The 26,748-nt window shown below is 34.4% G+C and overlaps 1 protein-coding gene across 3 annotated transcripts in view; it reads left to right on the top strand.

The window, feature by feature from the left end:
* The window catches only part of GLRA3 (glycine receptor alpha 3), a 175,206-nt gene that overhangs the window by 40,723 nt on the left and 107,735 nt on the right, over positions 1–26,748 (top strand). For all 3 annotated transcript variants that reach the window (XM_041767713.1, XM_041767714.1, XM_041767715.1), the window contains one exon: positions 13,174–13,241. In XM_041767713.1, coding sequence (XP_041623647.1) covers positions 13,174–13,241 — 68 coding nt within the window. The remainder of the gene's footprint in view (positions 1–13,173; positions 13,242–26,748) is intronic.

Below are 26,748 nucleotides of genomic sequence, written 5' to 3' on the forward strand. Positions count from 1 at the left end.
CATGTGTAGAAATAGTTATTTCCATTTTGAAAGATGAAAATAATAGGCAACACTATTTCTTCCCTGGAATTTGAAATCCTTTCTTTTTAGAACTCTTCCTATCTAGGGGAAAGCAGAAATGGAAGAGGCACTTCCATTTGGGAAAGAGAGCACACCTCACTATAGCCTGGACCACACAGCCTGTAGAGCCAGTGGTCAACACACGATCCTATCATGTTACCGACTTGGAGGGCCAAATGATTTAAGGGAGGACCCCCAGAAGTTTCTTGAATTCATATTTTTATCTGACTCTTCTTTTAGTTTTCAAGTTTTCTTTCTTTTTTCTTCAAGTTTTATTCCTCTCTTTCCACACACACAGATAGAATAAAACACCCTTTTTTTCCCTTCATTTTCTTCTTCATTTTCACACAGATAGAATAAAACACCCATTTTTTTTTCTTCATTTTCAGAACAGGAATAAGTTGATAGATACACTTTTTGAGCTCTGGTTTTTCTATCTTTTTTTATTTTCCTTTTTAAAATTTCTAGACTTTTTAAACAGCAGTTTTAAGTTTACAGAAAAATCAATTGGGAAGTACAGAGAATTTCCACATCTCTCTCACCCACCACAGTTTTCCCTATTGTTTAGGTCTTGCATTAGTATGGTACATTAGTTAGAACTTATGAATTAACATTAACTATTAATTATTCATCAACAGTTAATAATGATGTGTTATTATTATTAACTAAAGTCCATTGTTTACATTAGAGTTCACGCTTTGTGTTATACATTTTATGTTATACATTTTATGTGGGTTTTTTAAAAAGATTTTATTTATTTATTCATGATAGACATACAGAGAGGCAGAGACATAGGCAGAGAGAGAAGCAGACTCTCTGCAAAGAGCTCAATGTGGGACTAGATCCCAGGACACTCGGATCAGGCCCCAAGCCAAAGGCAGATGCTCAACCACTGAACCACCGAGGCATCCCTTTATGTGGGTTTTTACAAATGAATAACCCACATATAACCATCATTATTGTATCTTACAGAAGTTTCAATGCCCTAAAAATCCCCTGTGCTTCAGCTATGAATGTCACTCTCTGTCTCCACCCAAATCTCTGGCAACCGCTGATCTTTTTAGTGTCTGTAGAGTTTTGTCTTTTTCAGAATGTCATATAGGTAGAATCCTATAGTGTGAAGACTTTTCAGAATGACAGTATACTTTTAAGGATCCTCCATGTCTCCTTGTGGTTTGATAGCTCATTTCTTTTTATCACTGAATAGTATTATACAATAATCTCTTGTTTATACATTTGACATGAAAGTAACATTATGCAATTATCAAGCTACAGAATTCTAACTGCAAAGTCTGTAGATATTGTGCCATTGCCTACTGACATTTACTATTATAAAAAAACTGAAAATCCTATTTTGATTTTTGCTTCCTTATATGTAGACTATTTTTTTCTAACTCTTCATATTTTTCTTATTTTTTTTTAAAGTATGGCTCTGTGTTATTCTCCAAAACAGCTCTCTTTATTTAAAAAAAATTGGGGGGATCTCTGGGTGGCACAGTGGTTTGGCGCCTGCCTTTGGCCCAGGGCGCGATCCTGGAGACCCGGGATCGAGTCCCATGTCGAGCTCCCGGTGCATGGAGCCTGCTTCTCCCTCTGCCTATGTCTCTGCCTCTCTCTCTCTCTCTCTCTCTCTCTATCATAAAGAAAAAAATTAAAAAAAAAATCTGATCTTTTTTCATCTGCGTCTAACATACTCCCACTCATACCCTTTGCCCTTTTGTCTTTTTCCTCTATATTTAGGGACGATTGTTCAGATTTGTTCTGTAAATGACTCTGATGTTTTACCTGGCATCATTTGGAGTCAGAAGATGTTAACTCAGCAATTATGTCTTGGTATCTTCACAGTCCTCTTTATCCTAAACTATTTTCCTTGAATGTGACATCTCAGACATTGTGTTACAGGTTGCTAGGCAGGTGCTATTTTGTATGTTTAGCTGTTTTGTTTACAACAGTAGTAAGAAACAGGTGCCTGAACTGGGAAAAAAATTCAATTGTCTAAATATATTAGTGATGAAAAGGAGCACTTCCTTGCCTCAACAGCTCTTATGTACACTTGTACTTCTTTAAAGCAAACACTCCAAAAAAATTGCCTTTTACAAAAATGGCACGATAAGATTCCATTGCACTAACTCAACTTCTTATTTAATGCCTTAATTCATGCATTTCACCTCTTCTGTTATTCTTTTCTGCCCGATGATGCCTCTTCTCTTCCTGCAGGAATAGTTATGTTTATTGATCTTGTTCCCTCTCTTTAGGCTGCTACTTTTCTTACATGTGATAGAAATACTCTGTAGTTCAGGAAAGATTGAGTTGATTTGGGTGCCGATAACAGGTTTTGTCTGGTGGTGGCAGTGTGTGTGTGTGTGTGTGTGTGTGTGTGTGTGTGTGTAAGGAGATGATTTGCTGCTATTTTTTTCACTAGAAAAGGAAATCTGACAGAGACATTCCTGCCCTGAACAGAACTGTGCTTTAGCTGAGTGTTGAGTGTCAACTAGGCTATGGTCTGGCGTCTTTCAGTCCTTCAGATGCCAAAATACAGACAGCTTTAGTTTTAATGTAGTATCAGAACTCTGTTTTCTCCAAAGAGAAGAAATAAGAAATAAGAAGTTGAATAAATTCTAAGAATCTAATGCACAGCATTGTGATTATAGTTAATACTGGATGATTAACAATTGCTAAGTTGTTTGGATGCCTGGGTGGCTCAGCAGTTGAGTGTCTGCCTTCAGTTCAGGGTGTGATCCTGGAGTCCCAGGATGGAGTCCCACATAGGGCTTCCTGCATGGAGGTGGCTTCTCCCTCTGTCTAAGTCTCAGCTTCTCTCTCTCTCTGTGACTCTCATGAATAAATAAATAAAATCTTTTTTAAAAATTGCTAAGTTGCTATTTAAAAGTCGCTAAATGGATATATCATTGATGTTTTCACTGTAGAAAAGAAATAGTAATTATGTGGCATGGTGGAGATGTGTAAATGTAAGGTGGTGATCATATTTCAATATGCAACTGTATCAGATCAATACAGTGTGCACCATAAACTTAAACAATGTTGTATGTCAATGATATCTCAGTATAGATGGGAAAATAAAGCATTTTAAAAGTCCTCATTGATTCAGAGAACCATATTATTCCCAATCACCTTAATGAACTATGTTTGCAAAAAGTAAAAAAAAAAAAAAAAAGTTATTTCCATGCCTTCAAAAATGTCTTCAGGCTAAACCCCAAGCCATTCCTGCTCTGTAGGAATATGGATGGGATGCAAGGAACTTCTAAGACAGGTACCTTTGGTTTCTCCCCGCAGACCCCTTTTAACTTCCCACCTCCTTTCTTGAAGAGGAGGACCCTAAGCTCTGTGCCTCCCTGGGTCAGTCCTACCACATTAGCTCCCTTCTTCATGCTGCCCTAATGCACATTTATTTTAGGTTCTGCTCTGTTTCATTGATCAACTGTTTTGTTTTGTTTTGTTTTTTCCTGCCTTCTATATTTTGTGTCATCAAACTAATTATGACTTCCCTCCCATTTTCTTTTGTGTGATGTGTTGTTTAGTCTCATTTTTATTTGCTAACATCATTTTATGTCCTCAGAGAGAAAGAAAACTATGTTTAACTTTCCATCTTGAAATAGAAGCATCTAGGAGTCATTTGAAACTAGAAGCAGGATAGTGGATGAAAGACAATCAGATAGCAAATAAATGTACATCCATAGACAATAAAATTCTATTTTACCAGGCCATTTTACCAACTTTTCTGGATTCTACTTCTTTCTTTTGACCTTATTGTTTGATAACCCTTACATCTAATTTGGGATTCAGGCAGAAAGTGTTCTCTCAGGAATCACCCAATTACATATCCTTCCCAAACATTTATTGCTTTTTGCCATTTTTTAAAAATTTAATCTCCAATGGTTATTTTCTTTATCTAGAAATACCATTGTTTGCCTTCACAATGTCTTTATGGTTTCTGTTTTTTCATTTTTAATATTTCTCTATATTAATCCCTTTCTCTCACATCACAAATCCAGGTTTCAAATAGTTTATTCTGCAAAAACACATTCTATCCCCCAGGATGGCATGTATACCTATTACTTAATTCCTACCTGGCTTCTTTTTCAGGGAAAAGTATTAGCATATTCTTTATCCATTTTAACTATTTATATTTATGCAGACATTATTCTTGATTGAAGTTCACACTTATTTTTTTGAAAATATAGGTTTCCTCCTGCAGTTTTACATAATGCAAGGTCATCTTAACAGAAGAATCTCTTTAATGATAAGTCTTTCTAAAACTATAAATGTTCACATGAAATGCTCACAAATTTAGATTGGTATGCCCTAGATCTTATGTTTTCCTTGATTTTTAGTGTTTAATGTATTTTATGTAGTAATTTCCCTTTTTCATTTAAAATGTTCTCAAATTAACAAGATTTGCAAGTACAGCACAATTTTTTTTTCCTGAACCACTTGAAAGTTTTTGACTTGATGCCCCAATATATGAGTGTATCATACAAATAAGAACATTCTCTTAGTCACATCCTAACCATTGAAATAAGAAACAAAAGTGAATATATTGCTACCATCCAATTTGTGTGCTCCCATTCAAATTTTATCAATTACCTGAAAATGACTTCATAGCAAAAGGATCCAGTTTAGAATCATGTCTTTTATTTTACTATTTCCCCTTAATTTCTTCAGTCTGAACCAAAACTTCATGCTTTCTATGACCATGACATTTAGAAAATATATTATTATTCCTTTATTTAGCAGAATATATCTCAGTTTGCATTAGTAATTTTCTTCATGATTCATTTTAAGTAATGCATCTTAATAGGAGTATCACAGAAGTGGTGCTTTGTTCTGATTATATTTTATCAGATGATGGACCATGTTAAATTTTGCTATCACTGTTAATGTTCACTTTGATTAACTGATTAAGTTGATATATTCTAGGATTTATCTATACACATACACACATTTGCATAAATACACATGTTTATATTCATATGTATATTAATTTACATCTCTATCTTTACTTCTCTTTGAAAACTATGATTCATACTAATATCTCTGATACCATAGGTTTATTCTAGTTTCTGAGTTTTCATATTTTAACGTCCTCATCTGACAGTAAGAAACCTGGCTCCCTATATCATTAAAATAATGATTTATTTGATCAATATATAATAATTCTCCCTGTCTGCAGTCACTGGCCACTCTCTCTCCTGCACAAATGCCCTAGAGTCCCTCCTATTCAGACTCTGACAGATCATGCCCAGATGCCCCCATGTGGACACTCTCCTTACCCTTCTCTGGTTCTAATACTCCACACCAGCTGTCTCCCTATAGGAACATCCTCTAGCTGTAATATCCTGTGTGTGCTGTGTATATACCCCTTCTCCCCAGATGTCCTTCTCATCCTGTCTGGTCTACCACGCTCCCCATAGCCATCCCAGCACGGATACCCATCTTGTGTTGCCCGATTGAATGGCTTTAGGACTGCATTTGCAGGAAGGAAATGGAAGGAAAGGGAACAGAAAGAAGAAACTGGATCCTATTTTTATGCCATAAATTTCAAACTTTTTTCGAGTATCTAACAAATAATTTAAATCTGGATCTAAAGTCATCAAGTTTATTTTTGTCAATCAAAAAATAAAATAAAGGGCACTTGGATGGCTCAGTCAAACATCTGACTCTTGATTTCAGCTCAGTTCATTACCTCAGTGTCCTGTGATCGAGCCCCACATAGGGCCTCATGCTCAGCAGCGAGTCTGCTTGAGAATTCCCCCTCATCTTCTCTCTTTGCCCCTCCCCCCACTTTCTCTCACAAATAAATAAATAAAATCTTTAACATAAGCAAATAAATAAATAATGTCTCTCCTTGTGACATGACTACATGCATACATGTGACATGTACTCACGTAAGTTCACGTGTATAGATGTAAATACAACCTTTTTTTGAGATTGAGTCTTTCAGTTGAATTCTATGTCTTTGAAAAGGGTGAGGTTTTAATACAACATTATGTTAAAATTTTCTTGGAATTATTTCTATGAAATCTTGGGCTATTTTTTTGTTGGTTTCTCTGTTTGTTTGCTTGAGATTTGCCTTGTGAATAGTTTTTCCCTAGTATGAATAGCAATAATCTAATTGCCAAGGCTTTGCGATGTACTTTGCCATTTTGCCTTTATCTATATCTGAATTTGAAAGGCATGTTCTACTTCTTCAAGGGACATCTAAAAGAAAACATACCACTGAAAACATCTGCAAGTACTGTCATTTACTTTTCGGGCCAATGATGGCTAATGTAATGAACAATTTAAAGGCACAATTTGCCATATGGATGCTAAAGCAATTCTTTGCTCTGCTGCTAAACATAGCAGTGTATTAGATGGATGTAACAGCTTTTGCACTGGCACTGAGAAGTAGCAGATTGGCCAAAGACTGCTAAACAGGTGCTCTCTGTAATGGCAATAGAATATCTCCAGTCTTCTCTGAGCTTCATTCTCTGTAAAATTTTTGAGTATACATATCAATAGCTAAGGTAGAAAGATTACTCTAAGATTGCTGCTCTGATTTGCCATAGACCAGAAGCTTAAATTATAAATACAGGGCTTGATAAACATTATGGTACTGTATCCACTTCCTTCTTTGTAATCCATCTCCACTGTCACTGCCTTGGTCAAGGACATCCTATCTCCCACCTAGACTATAACAATAAATTCATGTGTTCTCTGTCTCTAAGCTTTCGCCATCTATTTAACAACTCGCTGTGTTGTGTTGATTCACTATACAACCATGATTAGAAATCTGTAATGGAGATCCCTGGTTGGCTCAGTGGTTTAGCGCCTGCCTTCGGCCCAGGGCGTGATCCTGGAGTCCCGGGATCGAGTCCCACATCAGGCTCCCTGCATGGAGCCTGCTTTTCCCTCTGCCTGTGTCTCTGCCTCTCTCTCTCTCTCTCTCTCTCTCTCTGTGTGTGTGTCTCTCTCATGAATAAATAAATAAAATCTTAAAAAAAAAAAAGAAATCTGTAATGGCTCCCTCATCATCACAAAATAAATTCCAATTACGTTGTATCACATCAAAGACATTCCATGATATAGCCCAAGACTACCTTTAAAAACATGACTTTCACTTTCAAGTTGCTTTACACTGTTAGAATGTTTTAAAAAAATTTTAAATAAAATTATATCTATACATATATATGTATATATGTACATATATATACACACATATATACATAAACACATATTTCAAGGGCATGTCTACTCTATTTTTGAAATTTGGAATTAAGGTTTAGTCCCTGGGTGGCGCAGCGGTTCGGCGCCTGCCTTTGGCCCAGGGTGCGATCCTGGAGACCGGGGATCGAATCCCACATCAGGCTCCCGGTGCATGGAGCCTGCTTCTCCCTCTGCCTGTGTCTCTGCCTCTCTCTCTCTCTCTGTGACTATCATAAATAAATAATAAAAAAAATTAAATTAAAAAAAAAAAGAAAGAAACTTAGTGCCTGAATTCATTCACCTTTCTTTCTGCTGAAGAAGAGAATATACACATAAGTAGTCAAACTGGAACTGTATGGCACTTTTGTGTATTCTAATAATCAGGCAAAGAACACATGTGACAACCAATGGAATGAACCAAAGGCTATACCTCAGTGACTTACTGTACTGCTACATGAAATTTAGACTCTGATACCAGGCTGGCTTTCTGCCATTAGGAGGAGCTTTTTGCATTGGTTTGGAGGCATATTGAAGAGGCAAGGGCTGTGAGTCCATTTCCTATATTATAAAACATCATATTCCCAACTAGAAGTAGACTTCAATTAGCTACTCCTCCTATGACCCTTTGCTCTTCTATGGAAATGCATTATTTTCCTTATTTTACTCATTGACCTTGTATGCAAGCCTCTGATCAACTTGGGATGCCAGTGCATTTTAGAGAGAAGGCAAATTCCTCAGAGGAGCCTTCCACCGAACTTAATACTGCTACTTTCAGAATCTTCCTGGACTCATTAGGAAGTGCCATAAAACCCAAGAGACACTGAAATGTATCCAAACAAATAGCACTCACTTCAGGCTCCCAAAGCCTATACTGAATTTCCACTTTCATTCTATTTTCACCACCACCATGTAAAATTATAAAGTAATAATTAAATTTAAAGGGTGAGATGAAACAACATAATAAAAAATGCCTCATTTTTTATTCAATGTCCACAAAGAAATTAAAGTCCCTAAAATAAAGCCCCTGCCTCTTGCTAAATTAAAATAAGAAAAATCAACTGCCCACCACCCTCATTGTTTTATTAATTCCAATTTAACCCAGTGAGTTCACAGTCAGATGAGCAGGCAGTCTTATAGTGACAAGAATATACTGGGCCATGTTTCCCAACATGGATGCACTTCCATCAACATTTTATCTAAAGATGATTTTTTTAAATTAATTAATTAATTAATTAATTAATTAATTAATTAAATATTTATTTATTTATTATAGTCACACACAGAGAGAGAGAGAGAGAGAGAGAGGCAGAGACACAGGCAGAGGGAGAAGCAGGCTCCATGCACTGGGAGCCCGATGTGGGATTCGATCCGGGGTCTCCAGGATCGTGCCCTGGGCCAAAGGCAGGCGCCAAACCGCTGCGCCACCCAGGGATCCCCGAAAGATGATTTTTTGTGAAAGATGAATTAACCCAAATACCAATGTCCTTGTGTTTTTCCTTTTCCAAAGGCTGTGTGTCAGTAGAGCACAGAAGAATTTGTCTCAAGCTAAGCAATATTCCTTATATTCATATTACTGTTAGCAGCAAAAGAAAATAGCAAAGTTTGAGCATTCTCTAGAAAACAATAACTTTTAAAATATGAATGATTGTTTTTAGCTTTTCAAAATTGCCAGGTACTTGTACATATTTTAGGGTTCAGTACTTTAGACTTATATTAAGTCAAAGGAATCTAACAGTTAATTGTGACTTCATACTTCTCTTGTGATGGGATAAAATAATCAGGATGTAAAAGATTCATGCTTTCTCCTCTGTCACATATTGATGTATAAGACACCCTTATTGTCTTAAAAATTTTAAACATTTGTAAATATTTAGAAATAAGAAAGAAATATTTTTTTAAAAATTTTTTATTTATGATAGGCACACAGTGAGAGAGAGAGGCAAAGACATAGGCAGAGGGAGAAGCAGGCTCCATGCACCGGGAGCCCGACGTGGGATTCGATCCTGGGTCTCCAGGATCGCGCCCTGGGCCAGAGGCAGGCGCTAAACCGCTGTGCCACCCAGGGATCCCAGAAAGAAATATTTTTTAAAAATCTGTCTACTAGTAGTCAAATAATTATAGCACCTCTTGGATTCAGGACTTTCATGAGATTTTCTTGTTCTTTAATGTCCATCCTTCATATTTAAAATAATTTATTTTCTATTTCTGTTTAATTTTATGTTCTACGCATCTTGATGGTCAATAGATTTTGGGCTCTTTCTAACTGTGCAGCATTTACTTGTTTTATTAGCATTGTTGATCAAATTTATAATAGGCCACTCTCTAATCAAAATTAATGGCCTTGCATCTTCAAGGCCTAACTCTAAGTTCTGACTCTTCCCTATTTCTTCACTTCTAAGAAAATCTTTCATTTTTAGCCCTATAGTATAATGGGCACAGAGGTTCCTACTCTGAAGTTCCTTAGGCCAGTGGTTTCCAGCATTGTTGTACATCTGAATCACCTGGGGAACTTTTACAAATATTGGTGTTTTGGTTGCATGCCATATCATCTAGGTTAAAATCAGGTACAGATTTATTTTAAAGATTGTTTCAATGTGCATAGAATTAGGTACAGATTTATTTTAAAGATTATTTCAATGTGCATAGAATTCATTGGCTTATGGATCATGAGCTTCATTTTTGAATAATTTTATTGTTTTTTTCCCCTGTCTTATTCAAGCAAGACAAATGGAAATGAGAAAATGAGTACAAAAGCAAAGATGAAAATTGTGCACCTGCAATCAAGAAAATGAAAATTGAAACCACAAATAATTTTCAGCTATTCTAACTAATGAGGCATTGTTATGTTTTTATTTTTTAAATTTATTTTTAAATATTGGCACAAAGATTTTTTTATCTTTACAAAGGATTGAGAATTAGAATGGCTTTGTATATTTTTAATAGCAATACAAAAAATAAAAAACAATGAGAAATATCTTTAAAATTCAGAAAAAAACCCTTTCAGCCTAAAATTGTATACCAAAATTAGGTGTTAATTGAGAGGATGTTTAAACAAATTGTGAACAAGCAAATTCTCCAAAGCTTCATATCCATGTGCACCATTTCTCCAAAAATTACTAAAGGACATGCTCTACTAAAATGAAGAAATAGGGGTGCCTGGGTGGCTCATTCAGTAATGAATAATCCGAGGGTCTCAAGATGGAACGTCACATTGGGCTTTCTGCTCAGTGGGGAGTCTGCTTCTCCCTCTCCCTCTGTGTGCTTGTTCTCTCTCTCACTCACTCTCAAATAAATAAATAAAATCTTTAAAAAAATACAATGAAGAATTAAACAAAGAAAAACGAAAATATGCGGGCCAAGAAAGGAGATCCCACCAAAGAGAAGATAGAAGTAATCCCCAGTATAATGATCATGTGAGATCATAAGATCACTGCTAGGCTCCAAAACAAAAAGTCTCATTTTGGAGTAAATGCAAAGGACGATAAAGCTAATAAAATATGTGATGAATCTGACATTGAAACATAATTTAGACATTTTAGAACTTGTGGGTAAGTTAATGATACATATGGAGGAAACTATGTAAAATACGTAAAGCAATTATCAACCTCCAGAAAATGTTTGTCAGGACAGGAAAAGTAGTCATAATTTATTGCATGACTTAGTTGGAGGTAATATTCACCTTGTCATGATAGAAAAAGTATATACGAATCTAACAACAATGACAATGCAACAGTATCTGTGTCCTAGGAGGACAGAAAAAAAGGTTTATGTTAATAGGGATGGTGATAATGTTTGATAGAAAGCTAAATCCTCTTCTGCTGTGGAGGCATCCAAAACTGGAACACTTAAGAGTAGCAAAATAAACTCATTATTTAAAGAAAATTAGGTAAATCCCCAAAGAATCCATTAAATAAATTGAAGGGATTATCTTTAGTGAGGGGGACATAGAGATACAGGGCAAGGGGCTGCTATCTTAGATAAGGTTTTTGTGTGTGGCATTATCTATTAGGTGAGTTTAACTCATAGAGTTATTTTAATCCCTACCACATACTATTTCAGCTTCATAACAAAGTCAGTAGCCAGATAATGGAATCCTTTGGATGTAATGTTATGTGAAGATCATGGGACAACCTGATATGATGGGGAAAAAGAATGATTCCTAGAATCAGACTGATGATTCAAATTCTAAACGTACTATTTATTAGCACCTTATGTCATCCTCTCTGAGCTTTAATTCACTATTTTTAAAATGGTAATATTACCCACTGTCAATGTGATATGGATTAAATGGTATCTATGAATCTGCACAACACCTGGTAACGAGAAGTAATCACCAATTTATAAGATCCTATTCCTTCTACTCTGCTAGGTAATAATCTCATTGGGTCTTCTTCAATTTGGTGTACACAGTTTTAAATAGTTAGTAAAGGAGTGAATAAATGGATCTCATAAAAACAAAATTTGTTGGTTTTATGATGAATGCTAAATCAGGCACTTATAGGGGACTTCTGGAATGGTGGAGCGATGTTCTCTGTAAATTCACTCCTCCCAAAAAAAGCAACAGAAATACTGGAAAAATGGTCAAAATGAACTTTAAAGGCTCTGAAAAGCTTGCAACACACTAAGGAATGTGTAATTAACAAACCAATAGGCTTCTCTAGAAACAGCGAGTATTTAAATAGGTTCCACTTCTGAGCTCTTGGTAGCCTTGAAAACCAGAAGCCTCTCAACCACAGAAGCTGTACAGTCCAGGAGCCCAGCATGTATCAAAGGCTGGCCCCTCAGAAAGTCCATCTCCACAGCTATGTTACTTTAATCTGGCCTACTCCTTAGAGGAGTCCCACTCAGAGGGCTTATTGTTATTGGGCTATGACTGGGAATTCTCCCAGTAGGGCAATCCTATCCTTGGGCATTTGTTGAAAATGATTACAAGAAAAGGTTTAACGCTGCAGCTGCCTAAGGCTGTGATACCAGTTGGGCAAACAAGAGCCTGAACAAAAATTTTTAAAAGATCTGAAGAATGAGATGCTCCAAGGCAGCTTTGAAAAGCTCTAATATCCTCTTGTAGGTCTAGAGAGTACACACAAGTGTAAGGCTGTGTCCATGCCTAGGGAAGACCTGGGAGGTCCCCAACCTCTCACCTCTGGCTGACTTCAAACCCTGTGCAAGAAAGGAAGTGAAGGTAAAGGCCTGAACACTAAAGGCATCCCTCCAAACAAACATGAAGTCCCTGGCAAAGGGTGGAAGATGTATTGACTCAGGGCAATAAGGTAATCTGACCATCACTAGTTGACCACTAAGGTCACTGAGCAGAGACCTCAGTGACTGCACACCATAGGGAAATGCAGACATTTTTTAGGTAAAGTGATTATTTAGTGTGATTAGTGACTTACCTGGATAAGTCACTAAATAGCAAAGAACACCAGCAAAGAACAGCAGCAGAGACCATTTGTGGGATGCAAGTGAAGGTCTGGTTTCCAGAGTTGCCACATTGTATTATCTAATGTATCCAGTTTTTAACCTCACAAAAATTATGTGACAAAAAATATGCAGCAAAATAGGGCCCATAAATAAGGGGGAAAAAATCAATAGAAACAGCCTGAAGGTGTTCAGATGTTAGATTTACCAAATCAGCCATTTACAAAGTTACTAGAGATATCAAATCAAGGAAACTGAGACTAAATGAGATTAATGACTTGTATAAGGACCAGCATCAGTGTTCAAAGGAGACTATGAATTTGTGATTTTTCAATTCAGATTATTCACAGAATCAGGGCGTATACAAATATAAAAATACATATTTTCTTTTTAAAATAATAATTAAAATAAAATAAAATAAAAATTATTAATGAAAAGCATGGGATTATTTGAAAATAAAGAGCCCTTATGTTTTCATCTCTCTTTCAGGTCCTCCTGTTAATGTCACATGCAACATATTCATAAACAGCTTTGGCTCCATTGCTGAGACAACAATGGTAGGCATGTTTACTTTGTAACAAGTTTCATACTAAAGTCATTTGTAATTACATGAATGACAAATTTTCTGCTGTGTTATGTAATTTAAAGCCAAAATTAATATAATTAGATTTTTAAAAATAAAATTAATGGTATAATTAAATTATAATCAACTGCAAATAATAACTTTTCATTTGGTGATGGTATATTAGAGAAATAAATATAAGTGAAAACAAGATTGATTTTTCCCATTTTGGTATTTAAATATTACCTCAAATTAAAACTAAAATTTTACCATATAACTTATTTCTTTTCTATGCTTTTTAATAACCAGACATAAACATAGGATTAAATAATTTCATGTTCAATAATTCTGTATATTTATAATATGTTTATAATATTATTTTAAGCATTTTATTTTGTTTCTTTTCCAAATGAATATAATATTTGCTAAAATATCATAAATATTTTGTGAATTGTGGTATATGCCTTACTTTACTGAATTTCATTGAACAGAGACTTCATTACTATGTAATCGAGAACATTTTATATAATGAAGTTATTAAGGCCGAAAAATTATCATTACACAGCAAATTTATTCTAATTTGAATTTTATAGCTTTCTCTAAAGATCATGTTGTATCTCTACTTTGCACTGCAGCCTTTATTGTGCATTTTAGCTGAAATAAAATGCAGAGATAGACTCATGAATCACTGGATATCTGTAAAATCAGCTAGCAGGCAACTTTTTTTTTTTTAATTGAAACTGTATGGTGGTTCTTAAATTACCTAGAATTATACTCCATTCCTAAATTTAGTGAGTATAATTTGCATTAATTTTCAAAGTTGATTTTAGCTAAAATAGGATGTAAAATACTTAAAGATTTATTAGCTTCCAAAACCATTATTAAGTAGAGAGCTATGTTATTGTACATACCTCAGAACGACTTAAAAGAAAATTTTCTAAGGAAAAATAATCTAATATGTAAATTATTATGGGTGGATGTAGAGATGTGCATATGCGTACAGGATCTATCTCAATAGGAAGAGACTTAGGCATCTTTTTTTTTTTTTTTAATTCTCTTTTTCTCATGTATGCAATATTTAGTCACTTAGTGGCATCTTTGTGGTTTTATCGAACTCAATATAATACAATTATAGTAAAAACATCAGTGAAGAAGAACTGAGCTCACATATTTGCATTATATAGAATTATCTTAAATACAGTGTATAAATTAATATGAATGTGTGGGCAGCCCTTGTGGCTTGGCGGTTTGGCGCCACCTTCAGCCCAGGGCGTGATCCTGGAGTCCCAGGATCGAGTTCCGCGTCGGGCTCCCTGTATGGAGCCTGCTTCTCCCTCTCCCTGTGTCTCTGCCTCTCTCTCTCTCTCTCTCTCTCTACCTATCTTTCTCTCATTAATAAATAAATTTTAGAAAAATCCTTAAAAAAATAATATGAATGTGTGTGTTTGTGTAAACACAGAGAAAATGCATATAATTTGCTTACATAAGCATAGTGTTGTTCTGGTGCAATTCTGATTCCAAAATGACTATAATGCTATTTTAGACTCTGATGTATTCTAGATTCTCATTGAATATCTGGCTGTGATTTATGTCCTGCATTTGTACTATTGGGGAGAAAAATTTTCTTCTACCCTCAAGATTCTCTTGGCTGGTTTAAGAATTAAATTGACACGAGACAGGTAACAGAAGAAAATCAAATTTAATAACATACATCAGAAGGATTCACATAAACAGAAAAGATTCCAAAGACAGGCAAGATGCGGTACATAGGTCATCCTGAACAGAAGGGGAGAGAAGTCTGGGACCTCAAAGCTAAGGAAAGCAATTTACAGGAAGATGAAAAAGAGTAAATGTTTGGTAAACAAATGTTTGCTGGCCAACTCAGAAACAGTGGGATATTGAGAGGACTTTGATCAAACAGGCCTTGCTGGTTCCTACCTATCTACCCATCCTACTTCATATTATAACTATAGTTAACTATGGTCCTAGCTCCCTTCCTGGAACAGGTCTTCTATCTAAATTCTTTTAAGCAGTTAGTAAAAGAAAAACTTCTTGAGTTTTCTGTTTCTTAAAAATAATCGACCTAAAACAATCCATATGCCAAAGAGACACATTTTGGGGTGGAAAATTTTTTCCTCTACCATACATTCCTAGTCCGAATGTGTTTAAAGATGAAAGAATCTCTGTTGGCTTTTTTCTACTTAGACTTTTCAAATTGTATTTCGAGCTCTGGTAACTTTCTCATTTTAATAGCTGCTATACACACTGTAAAATCTTGAAAACCTAAAAATATGTTTATACTTTCTCTTTAGCAAGATCTCTTTCACAAAATACTTTGGGCAGCAATAGTTGGAAAGATTTACAGCCTTACTTGTCTTTCTGGGGTGAAGGAAGAGTCTTGGGAAAAAAGAGAAGACGTCACCAAATTTCCTTCTCATTTAAACCAGAAAGATTGTCAGGCTCCGGAAGGTCTTTGCTTTTTATAATGTAATTCATCAGTCTACTGCTAAATGGTTGTGGCGCACTATATAGAGGATGACTTCACCAGCTAAAATTTCTTACCTTTATGGAATGCCTGGATGACTCAGTGGTTGAGCCTCTGCCTTAGGCTCAGGGTGTGATCCCGGTCCCCAGATTGAGTTCTCTGGATGGAGAGAACTCCCCATTGGGTTCTCTGGATGGAGCCTGCCTCTCCCTCTGCCTGTGTCTTTGCCTCTCTGTGTGTGTCTTTCATGAATAAATAAAATAAAATCTTTTTAAAAAATTAAATTTCTTACCTTTAATAATTTTAGATTCCCTATTCATATTATTAAAATAGTCTTACACAAAAAGCTTGCAGAATATTGCAAATATACTCTTGCAGTGACTCTTCTTGGTTTAATTTCCCTTCTCTAACATAGGAATTCTTTCCATCTATACATATTCTATCATAATGTATTTTTCTGGAAATCATTTTTAGCATCTATCATCGTCCTCTTCAGAATAAAGCAACATCAATGAACATTAATCAGGCATCTCAGAGGTTAAGCATTATAAAATTTACTATGTCTATGTTGGTTATCTTTCTTTTTAGTCTTCTAAACTTTTAAACAGGTGATATTATTTCTACTCATATAGTCAGATTTAATATTTAAAAAAAATTTAATGATATCATATAGAAGAGCTGCAATATGGTGTCCATGTGCATAGGAATGGAGAGAATTAAGACTTATTGTTATATTTATATCTTAAAATTCATAGAATATTTTCCTACAACTTGTTTAGATTGGTATATTTATTCAGTTTCTGCCATCACAGCTCTGCAACTAAACTTTGTCTTGTTATTGTACTTTGTTGCTATAATATTGTTCAAGTTAATTTATTTATATAAAACCATTTATATATATTTAAAAATATTTACACTTCTTATACTAATATAGTTTATTTTTGTTTTTTACCACACAAATACCTAATTCAACTATGACAATGTATTAACATTGTGAGGATGGAATTTCAAATTACCTATAATCATTAGTGGATGTTGTTGCACCTGAGATCTCATATCTACAATAAATCCAAATAATTCTCCCAATCTATATGTCTTTGCTTAACAAAGACCTTAACTGTCTTCAATGTCTGTTTACTGACCAAATAATTAAGCTCCCACTGCTGGTCTAGTTTCTCACCATTGTATCTCTCCTCTTTTTTAAATTCATCTTTAGTTCCATTTGAGATAATTATTTGATTCTTGAGAAAATCTCTCTAGTAGATATTCTATATATTTACCCATTTGTTTTAAAAAACAAGTTATTCAAAATTTTAATGTATTTTGCATTTTCTTCTTGCACGAAATTTTTTTTTTTAATATTTTTGTGTGTTGGGGCACCTGGGTCTCTTGGTTGGTTAAGAGTTTAACTCTTGATTTCAGCTCAGGTCACGATCTCAGGGTCCTGGGATCAAGCTCCTGGCATCATCAGGCTCCATGCTTAGCAGGGAGTGTGCTTGGAATTCTTTCTCTTTCTGCCACTCCTCCATTTGTGCTCTTTCTCCCCTCCTCTCTCACATAAATAAATAAATCTTTTTAAAAAATTATATGTGCATCTTTCCAATAACATAAATTATAATTTATTTTTAACTGTGGAACTTGTTATTTCCCAATATTTATTTGTCTAATTAACCTAATATAGTTCCAACCATTCTCATTTGAGTACAATTTTATTATTCTTGACACATAATGGTGAATGCTTTTCTATAAATATCCTGAAATTTTTAAACTTCCCTATTTGTTTTACATTTGAGTTATGTGTCATATATAATGAGATTCTCTAAGGACATGTTCAGCCTCCATTATTCCAAGTTCACATTCTTAAGCAGGCAGTGATTTAACAACTATTGGAAGCCACAGTTCTTTAAAAAAAAAATTTTTTTTAAATTAAAGATAAAAGTGGTTTACCATCATTAGAGTCATTCTTGTTCATATTTTGTGATATGACCTTGGTAAGGGAGGTATGTCTGTCCTACCTTCTAAACATGTGGTAATGAAAAAGGCTTATGATTGTTTTTATTGCTTCTATGAAGGAAGCTTAAGATCACATTAATGTGACTTGAAAAACCTGTTATGAGTTGTGGATAAGGCTTCAATGCTAAGATGAAAGCAGTTGTAAGTTGGACTTTTTTTAAAAAAAACAAACATATCTGAATGTAGTAATTTGGGTGTGTATGTATAGCACTTTCTCAAACTGAATATACTAGCTTAACCTCCTATCTTCAGAAAACAGATGGCTCTCCATCTTGTTACACATATGTTAGAGTTAGAGAAGTACTCGGCTATCTGCCTTAAGTCAATATTTACTCATTGAACCATTACTTTTCAGTAGTGCTGAAAGAATAAATTATTCTTACAAAATAAAAACAAAAAAGGTTAGATAGTTTTGATATAATAGGTTTTCAGGTGTCTGTAGACAGAAATGTATGGGAGGTTTGGGTAAGAGCATCTGAAGATCTGCTGTGATCTCACAGAATTGTCAAACTGTACATTTTCTTTATTTTTCACATAAATGATGGGTTCACATTTTAGTTGCAACAATAATCATGCATATGTAGATGCTACTTTGAATCATTGGATGATTATAGTCTCCAAAGAAATCTAAAACTAGTATACCATAAAAGATTTACAGTGTCCATTACAGATTCTTTTTTTTTTTAAATTAATTTTTATTGGTGTTCAATTTACCAACATACAGAAAAACACCCAGTGCTCATCCCGTCAAGTGTCCGCCTCAGTGCCCGTCACCCATTCCCCTCCAACACCCGCCCTCCTCCCCCCTTCCACCACCCCTAGTTCATTTCCCCGAGTTAGGAGTCTTTATGTTCTGTCTCCCTTCCTGGTATTTCCCAACAGTTCTTCTCCCTTCCTTTATATTCCCTTTCACTATTATTTATATTCCCCAAATGAATGAGAACATACACTGTTTGTCCTTCTCGGATTGACTTATTTCACTCAGCATAATACCCTCCAGTTCCATCCACGTTGAAGCAAATGGTGGGTATTTGTCGTTTCTAATTGCTGAGTAATATTCCATTGTATACATAAACCACATCTTCTTTATCCATTCATCTTTCGACGGACACCGAGGCTCCTTCCACAGTTTGGCTATTGTGGCCATTGCTGCTAGAAACATCGGGGTGCAGGTGTCCCGACGTTTCATTGCATCTGAATCTTTGGGGTAAATCCCCAACAGTGCAATTGCTGGGTCGTAGGGCAGGTCTATTTTTAACTCTTTGAGGAACCTCCACACAGTTTTCCAGAGTGGCTGCACCAGTTCACATTCCCACCAACAGTTCCATTACAGATTCTTTTTTTTTTTTTCTCTCTCTTTTTTTTTTTTTTTAATTTATTTATGATAGTCACAGAGAGAGAGAGAGAGGCAGAGACACAGGCGGAGGGAGAAACAGGCTCCATGCACCGGGAGCCTGATGTGGGATTCGATCCTGGGTCTCCAGGATCGCGCCCTGGGCCAAAGGCAGGCGCCAAACCGCTGCGCCACCCAGGGATCCCGCCATTACAGATTCTTTTTTTTTTTTTTTTTAAATTTTTTATTTATTTATGATAGGCACACAGTGAGAGAGAGAGAAGCAGAGACATAGGCAGAGGGAGAAGCAGGCTCCATGCACCGGGAGCCTGACGTGGGATTCGATCCCGGGTCTCCAGGATCGCGCCCTGGGCCAAAGGCAGGCGCCAAACCTCTGCGCCACCCAGGGATCCCGCCATTACAGATTCTTAATGGAAAATCCTACACATTCTTTTTTTTGAAGTATATCTTAGTTGTTTTAATCAAATAGAGTTATTACCTATGCAAAATACACTTTGCATAGAAAAGTAACACTAATGTGCCTATCATCTTAAGAAAGTAAACATCAAAAATAAATTGAAGCTGACCATGTACTCTTGCCCCAGACACTGTTTCCCTACTTTTCCAAAAGAAGCTTTTTTACTGAACCTGATATTAAGACATAAATTCCATTCTACAATCATGAAAACATGAATAAAATGGTCATACTGTAGTGTCCACATGTAATTTGATTTTTGGGCTCAGATTTATGTTTTTTGAGATAAGCCTTAGGCTCTTCCATTCATTTTCATTTCAGGAAGTATTCCATATTGTATTTGTATTGTTTTTATCCATTCTACATTTGCTGGACATTCTGATTGTTTTTAATGTTTTTACCACTATGAAAACCCTGGATTGAAAATTGTTGCACATTTTCTTCTACTATGCATATGCAGAATATTCTATAGGATATATACCCAGTAGTGGAATTATTTGGCCAAAGGCTGTATTCTCAGAAGTGAAATTATTTGGCTCAAATATTACTAAATTGTGCTCCAAAGTGGCCATTCTGTCTTAAACACCTGCTATTAATTTTATGAGATTTTCTATTGTTTTACATCTCCCACAGCTAATGTTTACTCACTTTGGATATAATTTCTGTTATTACCTACTTCCTTGATTAAATAGTGTGGTTACGTGTTTTTCTTGATTTTTTTTTTTTGTCATTCTGGTGTCCTTGGTGCAAAATGACTTTTATATCTTTTATACATTTATGCTTGTTTGTTTTTATAATGTATACACCAACATACACTACACACACACATATATTATTCTGAAGATGAATGCTCAGTTACATGCATTTGAAATACCAATTTTGCTTTTTTTTCAGTGTATTCATGATGTCTTTTGATGTATAAATTATTTCATTTTAATTTACAAAATCTACCCTTGTTTTACTCATTGGTTTGTGCTTCATTGTCTGAAGAAATCCTTCTCTCATCTAAGTTCATAAAGACATTTTCTTCTAAAAGCATTTTTGATTTTTCTATTTAGGTTTTAGTTCACCTGGAATTTTGTGTTGTGGTATATTTATATATGATGTGCAGTAGGCATTTACTTTTATTTATTTCACAATCGAATAATTACTTCTACTAATCTGCAATTGTACCTCTTTCATATGTAATTATATACATATATACCTATATATTATATAATATATATGTTATATTATATATATTAAATGAATCTGTTTCAAAATTCTTAATTTTGTGCCAATGGTCAATCTTTCTATGCCTGCACCAATATTATAGTTTTATTTAATGTAGTTTTAAATTGGATTTGATATTTAATAGGACAACTTTCCTAATACACAGTTTATTCTTTTTCAAAGTATTCTTGACTCTTCTTGGAAGTTTGTTTTTTCGTATCATTTTTGTATTATCTTGTCAAGTTCCACAAAATAAAGTTGAATATATGGACGAGTGTTGAGAGAATGGTCACCTTAAAATATTGAGTTTCCCATCCGTGAATATATCTCTTCTTTATTGAAATATTGTTTACTATTATTCAACAAAGACACACAATCTCTCATAAATTTCTTGCATATAATTTTAATGTTAATTTCTTTCCTTTATTTTAAAAATATATTTTTTAAATTGCAACATTTTTGTCATATTTTCTAAATCTTTATTGCTGGTATGTTGGAATATGATTGTTTTATACATTGTTTTAATATGCTTTCATTTTAGTCCTAAGATTTTCTAGTTCCTTCATGCAATCATTTTATCTATGAATAGTATATTAATTTATTCCTCCTGGTCCTTATATACTGTCCATGTTTTACTCATCTTGCTGTTTTAGCAAAAACAGTATTGAGTGAAATTTATATTGTTCCTGGCTTTAAAGGGGAAATTTATGGTATTTCTAAAATAAATGTTTGCTTCAATTTGGTATACATCTCCTTTACCAAAGTTAGGGCCCTCTTTCTACAGAACACATAAATCATTAAATACAAAACAATCCCCAAAACAAGTAGTACATCTTCTAATCCATGAGCTAGTGTATCAATTTATCTTCTTCCGTTATTCTCAGTTACATTTTTCAGAGCTTGTCATATATTTTTTTTTGTTCCCATGTGTTGATGTATGGTCATAAATATTACATTTTTTAATTTTTAAAAATAGTTTTACTTTAGAATAGTTTCAGATCTACAGAAGAATTGCAAAGATAGCATAGAGTTCCCCCATACCTCCTTCCCAGTGTCCTCTATTATTAACATCTTGAATTAATATATTTGTCACAACTAATGAACAAGTGTTTGACACATTATTATTATCTGAAATCTATATATATTTTTAGTATTTACTTATTACTTCTAATGTCTTTTACTGTCCCAGGACTGATCCAGGATACTACATTATATTTAGGTGTCCTATCTCCTTATACTTTCCTTGTATTTTATGGCCTTAACAATTTTGAATATGGGTCAGGTACTTTGTAGAATGTCCCTCAATTGACTTTTTTTAATGAGTAGCCTGGAATCATGTAATTTGGGAAGGAAGACCATGGAGGTAAAGTGCCATTCTCCTTACTTTATATCAAGGGTATGTACTATCACTTAGGACAGTATACACTCTCATTAATAATGACTTGTCAGACTTCACCACTTTAATATTAATCCTTTTTTCACCTCTGTGGAAAAGCAGTGTACAGACTTTACTTAAGGATAGGGGAGGATTATTCTCCATGCCCTTGCAAGGATCATGTCTGCATATCTTTTAGCATTCTTCTATATAGAACATTTATCTACTCTTCCCCATTTAAATATTTGTCCGATGATTTATTTATACCAGTATGGATTCATAGATATTTATTTTACACTTTGGGTTGGAATTCAGTACTATATTATCTATGATGTTCAAATCATTACGGTTTTGGCCATTGGGTGCCCATTCAGTTGAGTCCTGTGTCCTTTCACATATTCCCATAGTTCTGTTTTTGGAGCACTTTCTTGCATCCTGCCACTAAAAGATGTTCCAGACTCATCTTGTATATTCCCTGCTCCAGCCCTAGAATCAGCAATTTCTCCAAGGATCCCTGGTCCCTTTTATTGGAGAACAGTATTAGAAACCCAGATCTGGTTACTAGGTATGGTCATTGCTAACACAGTGTCATTGTTTCTGTGCCCTCCCAGCAGACCTTGGAAATGTGTGTGTGTGTGCAAATGTTATAATTTAAATTATATTTCCCAATTGTTTCTATGAACATGTAGACAGACAATTATATCTTGGAATATTAACATACCATCCTAAGAACTTGATAACTTAGGTAGTTCTAGTAGTAGTTTGCCAATTTCTTTGTATTTTCTATGAAGATGTCATAACAAACGGTTAAGATATTTGTACATCTTCTTTTCCAGTATTTATGTTTTAAATCTCTCTTTCTTTTCTTCCTTCTTTCCCTTTTTTTTCCCTCTTATTTTATTGCATTGGTTCACAAGTCCTGTACAATGATAAATAAAATGGATGTAGAATTACCACCTTTGTCTTTTTTTCTGATGTCTGTGAGAAAGCATGCAATATTTTGCAATTAAGAATGGTGTTAACTGTAGATTTCTCTTAAGTGCTCTTTATCAGATTGAGGAAGTTTTTTCCATTACTTGTACACTGAGGTTTTTTTTTTTTTTTAAATCATGAATAGGCATTAAATTTTACTCAATGTTATCTCAGCATTCATGGAAATGATTGACTTCTCCATCATTCTGTTAGTATTATGAATTATATTTAATCAATCAAGTATATATTGATTTTCAAATATAAAATCATCTTTGCAGTTCTGGTATAAACTCCAATTGATCATAATATATTCATATTTTTATATATTGCTGGATTTAATTATCTGATATGGTTTAGGATTTTTGTTTCTATGTTCATTTTGGATTATTTAACTATAATTTTCTCTTCTTGCATTGTCAAGAGCAGTGTCTGGTATTAGTATTATACTATTTTCAAAAAATTAGTTGGGAAATATTCATTCTTCCTCTACTCTGTAAGATAATTTGTGTAAAATTGTCATCATTTCTTAAATAAGTATGATAAAATTTAGTAGTAATGCCATCTATGCTGGCCATTCTACTTGGGGAATGATTGAAATTATAGATTCCATTCTTAAACAGATAGAAGACTATTCACTTTTTCTATAGTGTACACTTAGCAAAAGTTTTTGTTTTTATGAAATTTGTCCATTTCCCTAAAAATTTCAAATTATTGACATAAAGTTATTTATAATACCATAGCACTTCATCTGAGGGGATCTTATTAATGCCTCCATTTTCAATCCTTTCATTAAAAATTTTGTTTTAGCTCCCTTTCTTCTTAGTTTATATATGGATTTCCTTTATCTGCTAGGAATTTTTGCTGCTTTCTGAACCTATAATTAATGTTAATCTTTTAAGAATAATAATACTCAATTTTTATCTTTCCATCTGTTCTTTCTGTAAAATCTATTACACTGAATATTCAGCACCTCATTCTCTCCATCAGAATTTCTATCTCTTTCCGTTTCTGTGATGTACATTCCCTATATTTAGGAATTATCTTTGGTAAATTATTGGAAATCCATAAAAATCCCCCCAAAGCTGCACTTTCCTATAGTCCATTTTAGACTCCTTCATAGCAAATACCTCAATTCATTCACGCACTATGATGGTGGCAAATTTTTCTTATACTACTTTATTTGACTTTAAGGATGGCATTTAATTCCTTGAGTTGATTCAAATTAGACTTCATTTACATCCTATTGTTTTATTCAATTTAAAGTGCTCTTTATCTTTTTATTTTTTTAAAAGATTTTCTTTATTTATTTATTCACGAGAGACAGAGAGAGAGAGAGAGAGAGAGAGGCAGAGACACAGGTAGAGGGGGAAGCAGGCTCCATGCCGGGAGCCTGATGTGGGACTCCATTCCGGGTCTCCAGGATCAGACCCTGGGCTGAAAGAGGCACTAAACCGCTGAGCCACCCAGGCTGCCAAGCTCTGTATCTTTTTAATATTTTGTTTAAATCCACAGGCATTTTTTTAGAATTTTTTTTATTATAGGCTCCATAGAACATCAATCTACTCTGCAATATTCATTATTATGCCATTAACAACTAGGATAATTCTTAGCACAAAGTAACTCTTGAATATCTATTGTTGAATATATTTATACATGTATTCTAGCTAACAAAGAGTATTTTTTTTCCAAAAAGAAAACTTTGCTACTATGTCCTTGTCATAGCATATAAACACTTTGTTATTTATACTGCTTTGCAATATGATCTCTTTTTTTTAAGATTTGTATTTATTTGATAGAGAGAGAGAGAGAGAGTGTGTGTGTGTGTGTGTGTGTGCGCGCGTGCACAAATGCTTGCCTACAAGTGCACAGGAGTGAGGGGAGGGTCAGAGAGAGAGGGAGAGAGAGAAGCAGACTCCCCACAGAACCAGACATGGGGCTTGATCTGAGGACCCTGCAATCATGACCTGAGCAGAAATCAGATGCTAAGCTGATGGAGCCATCCAGGCTCCCCAGTATAACCTATTTTTGCAGTTCTGGTCCTGGTCACTGTTTTAAATTGGTGCTACAGTCTCTTAAATATGAGCTAAGTGATTAAGTGTACAATGAAGCTACTGTTTGCTAATTTTGCTAAAATAAATGTAGCTTTTTTATTAAAAAATTTCCTTGCAATTTTATCTTTCCTCAAAAAGCATTTGCTTTTTCAGAAGAGAAACAATTTCATTAAAACATTAAAATTTTATATGGGGGAGCCTGAGTGGCTCAGTTATGAAGCATATGACTTGATTTTGGCTCAGGTCATGAGTTCAACTTTGTGAGATCAAGTCCTATGATGCTCTCTGTGATGAGCCCGGAGCCTGCTTAAGATTCTCTCTCCTCTTCCTCTGCCCTTACCCTTACCTCACTGAAGAGCACAGATACGAACATAGACATGCACTCTCTCCTTTGCTCAATTAAAAAAAAATTGTATGGAGAGTTTTCTTTTTTTTTTTTTTTTTTTTTTTTTTTTTTTTTTTTTTTTTTTTTTTTTTTTTTTCTTTTTTTTTGAGAGTTTTCTATGATAAATTAGAACTCCTACCATTTGTGCTATGGTAATCAATAATAATTTTTGAAAATTTAAAATATCAAGATGCAAATATTTCAGATACCAACTAGGTTTAACAATATTTTTTAAATGGCAATTAGAAGGCAATGTGTGTAATTTGAAGGAAAGTCCATTTTTTCTTTTGGTAAACTTTTCCAAAACTGAGTTATTGGTCCTTTGTATCTATTGTCAATGACTAAAGTTCTTGTAAAGATTAATTTAATGAGTGTCATAATAGTATTCAATGACTATTCCTATGTAAATCATATTTCTAGATTTAATAATATTAATGTAGCATATGATTAGATGGACGCTATTCCATTTCCTTTTAGGATAGCCTGAAAGCATTCTGCTATCCATTTAACATTAATATTATGTCTGTTAACATCTTATCCTATCTTATTTTTCCTACTTTGAGTAATGGGTAAAGCCTAACCAAATATAGCAATGGCATTAGTCTGAAAGATTTTTAATTTCAAGCATGAGTAACCAGTGAGTGGCAGCATGAATGTGTTCTGAACCATCATTTATAAGAATGAATTGGAAATAGGGCATATTTATGGAAAACATTGCAGAAAGAGAAGTATGCATGAAGGTTACACATCCTGGTGACCCCATCTGAAATACAAATAAATCTCTGCCTGATGTGGTCATTCACAGGACCATCCTTACATTCACAGCAATGTGATTTGCTGATCCTGTTTGCTGATCCTGTTCACACAGGTAAAGTTTCTCATAAAGAATATCACAAAGAATACAATTGCCTAATTATGCTGCACTGTTGTTAAAACAAACATGATATTTACATATTTCCAATTCTATGGGGGGAAGTGCCATAGAAACTAATACCCACAGAAAGAAAGCTTATGTGAAGGGAGTTGTCAGGCACACACTTCTTCAATTTCTTTCTTTTATTGGACCACACATTTTTGTAGAATTTTGTAGAATTTTATGTTACTCTGGCTAGCATATTGAAAGGTTAATTGTATTTTGTTTCTGCATTTGAAATATTTGGGTTAAGTAAAAATGAGGAAGATTATACGGGTAAATATAGTG

Source organism: Vulpes lagopus, chromosome 8, assembly GCF_018345385.1.
Source record: "Vulpes lagopus strain Blue_001 chromosome 8, ASM1834538v1, whole genome shotgun sequence".
In the NCBI taxonomy this organism is placed as follows: domain Eukaryota; kingdom Metazoa; phylum Chordata; class Mammalia; order Carnivora; family Canidae; genus Vulpes; species Vulpes lagopus.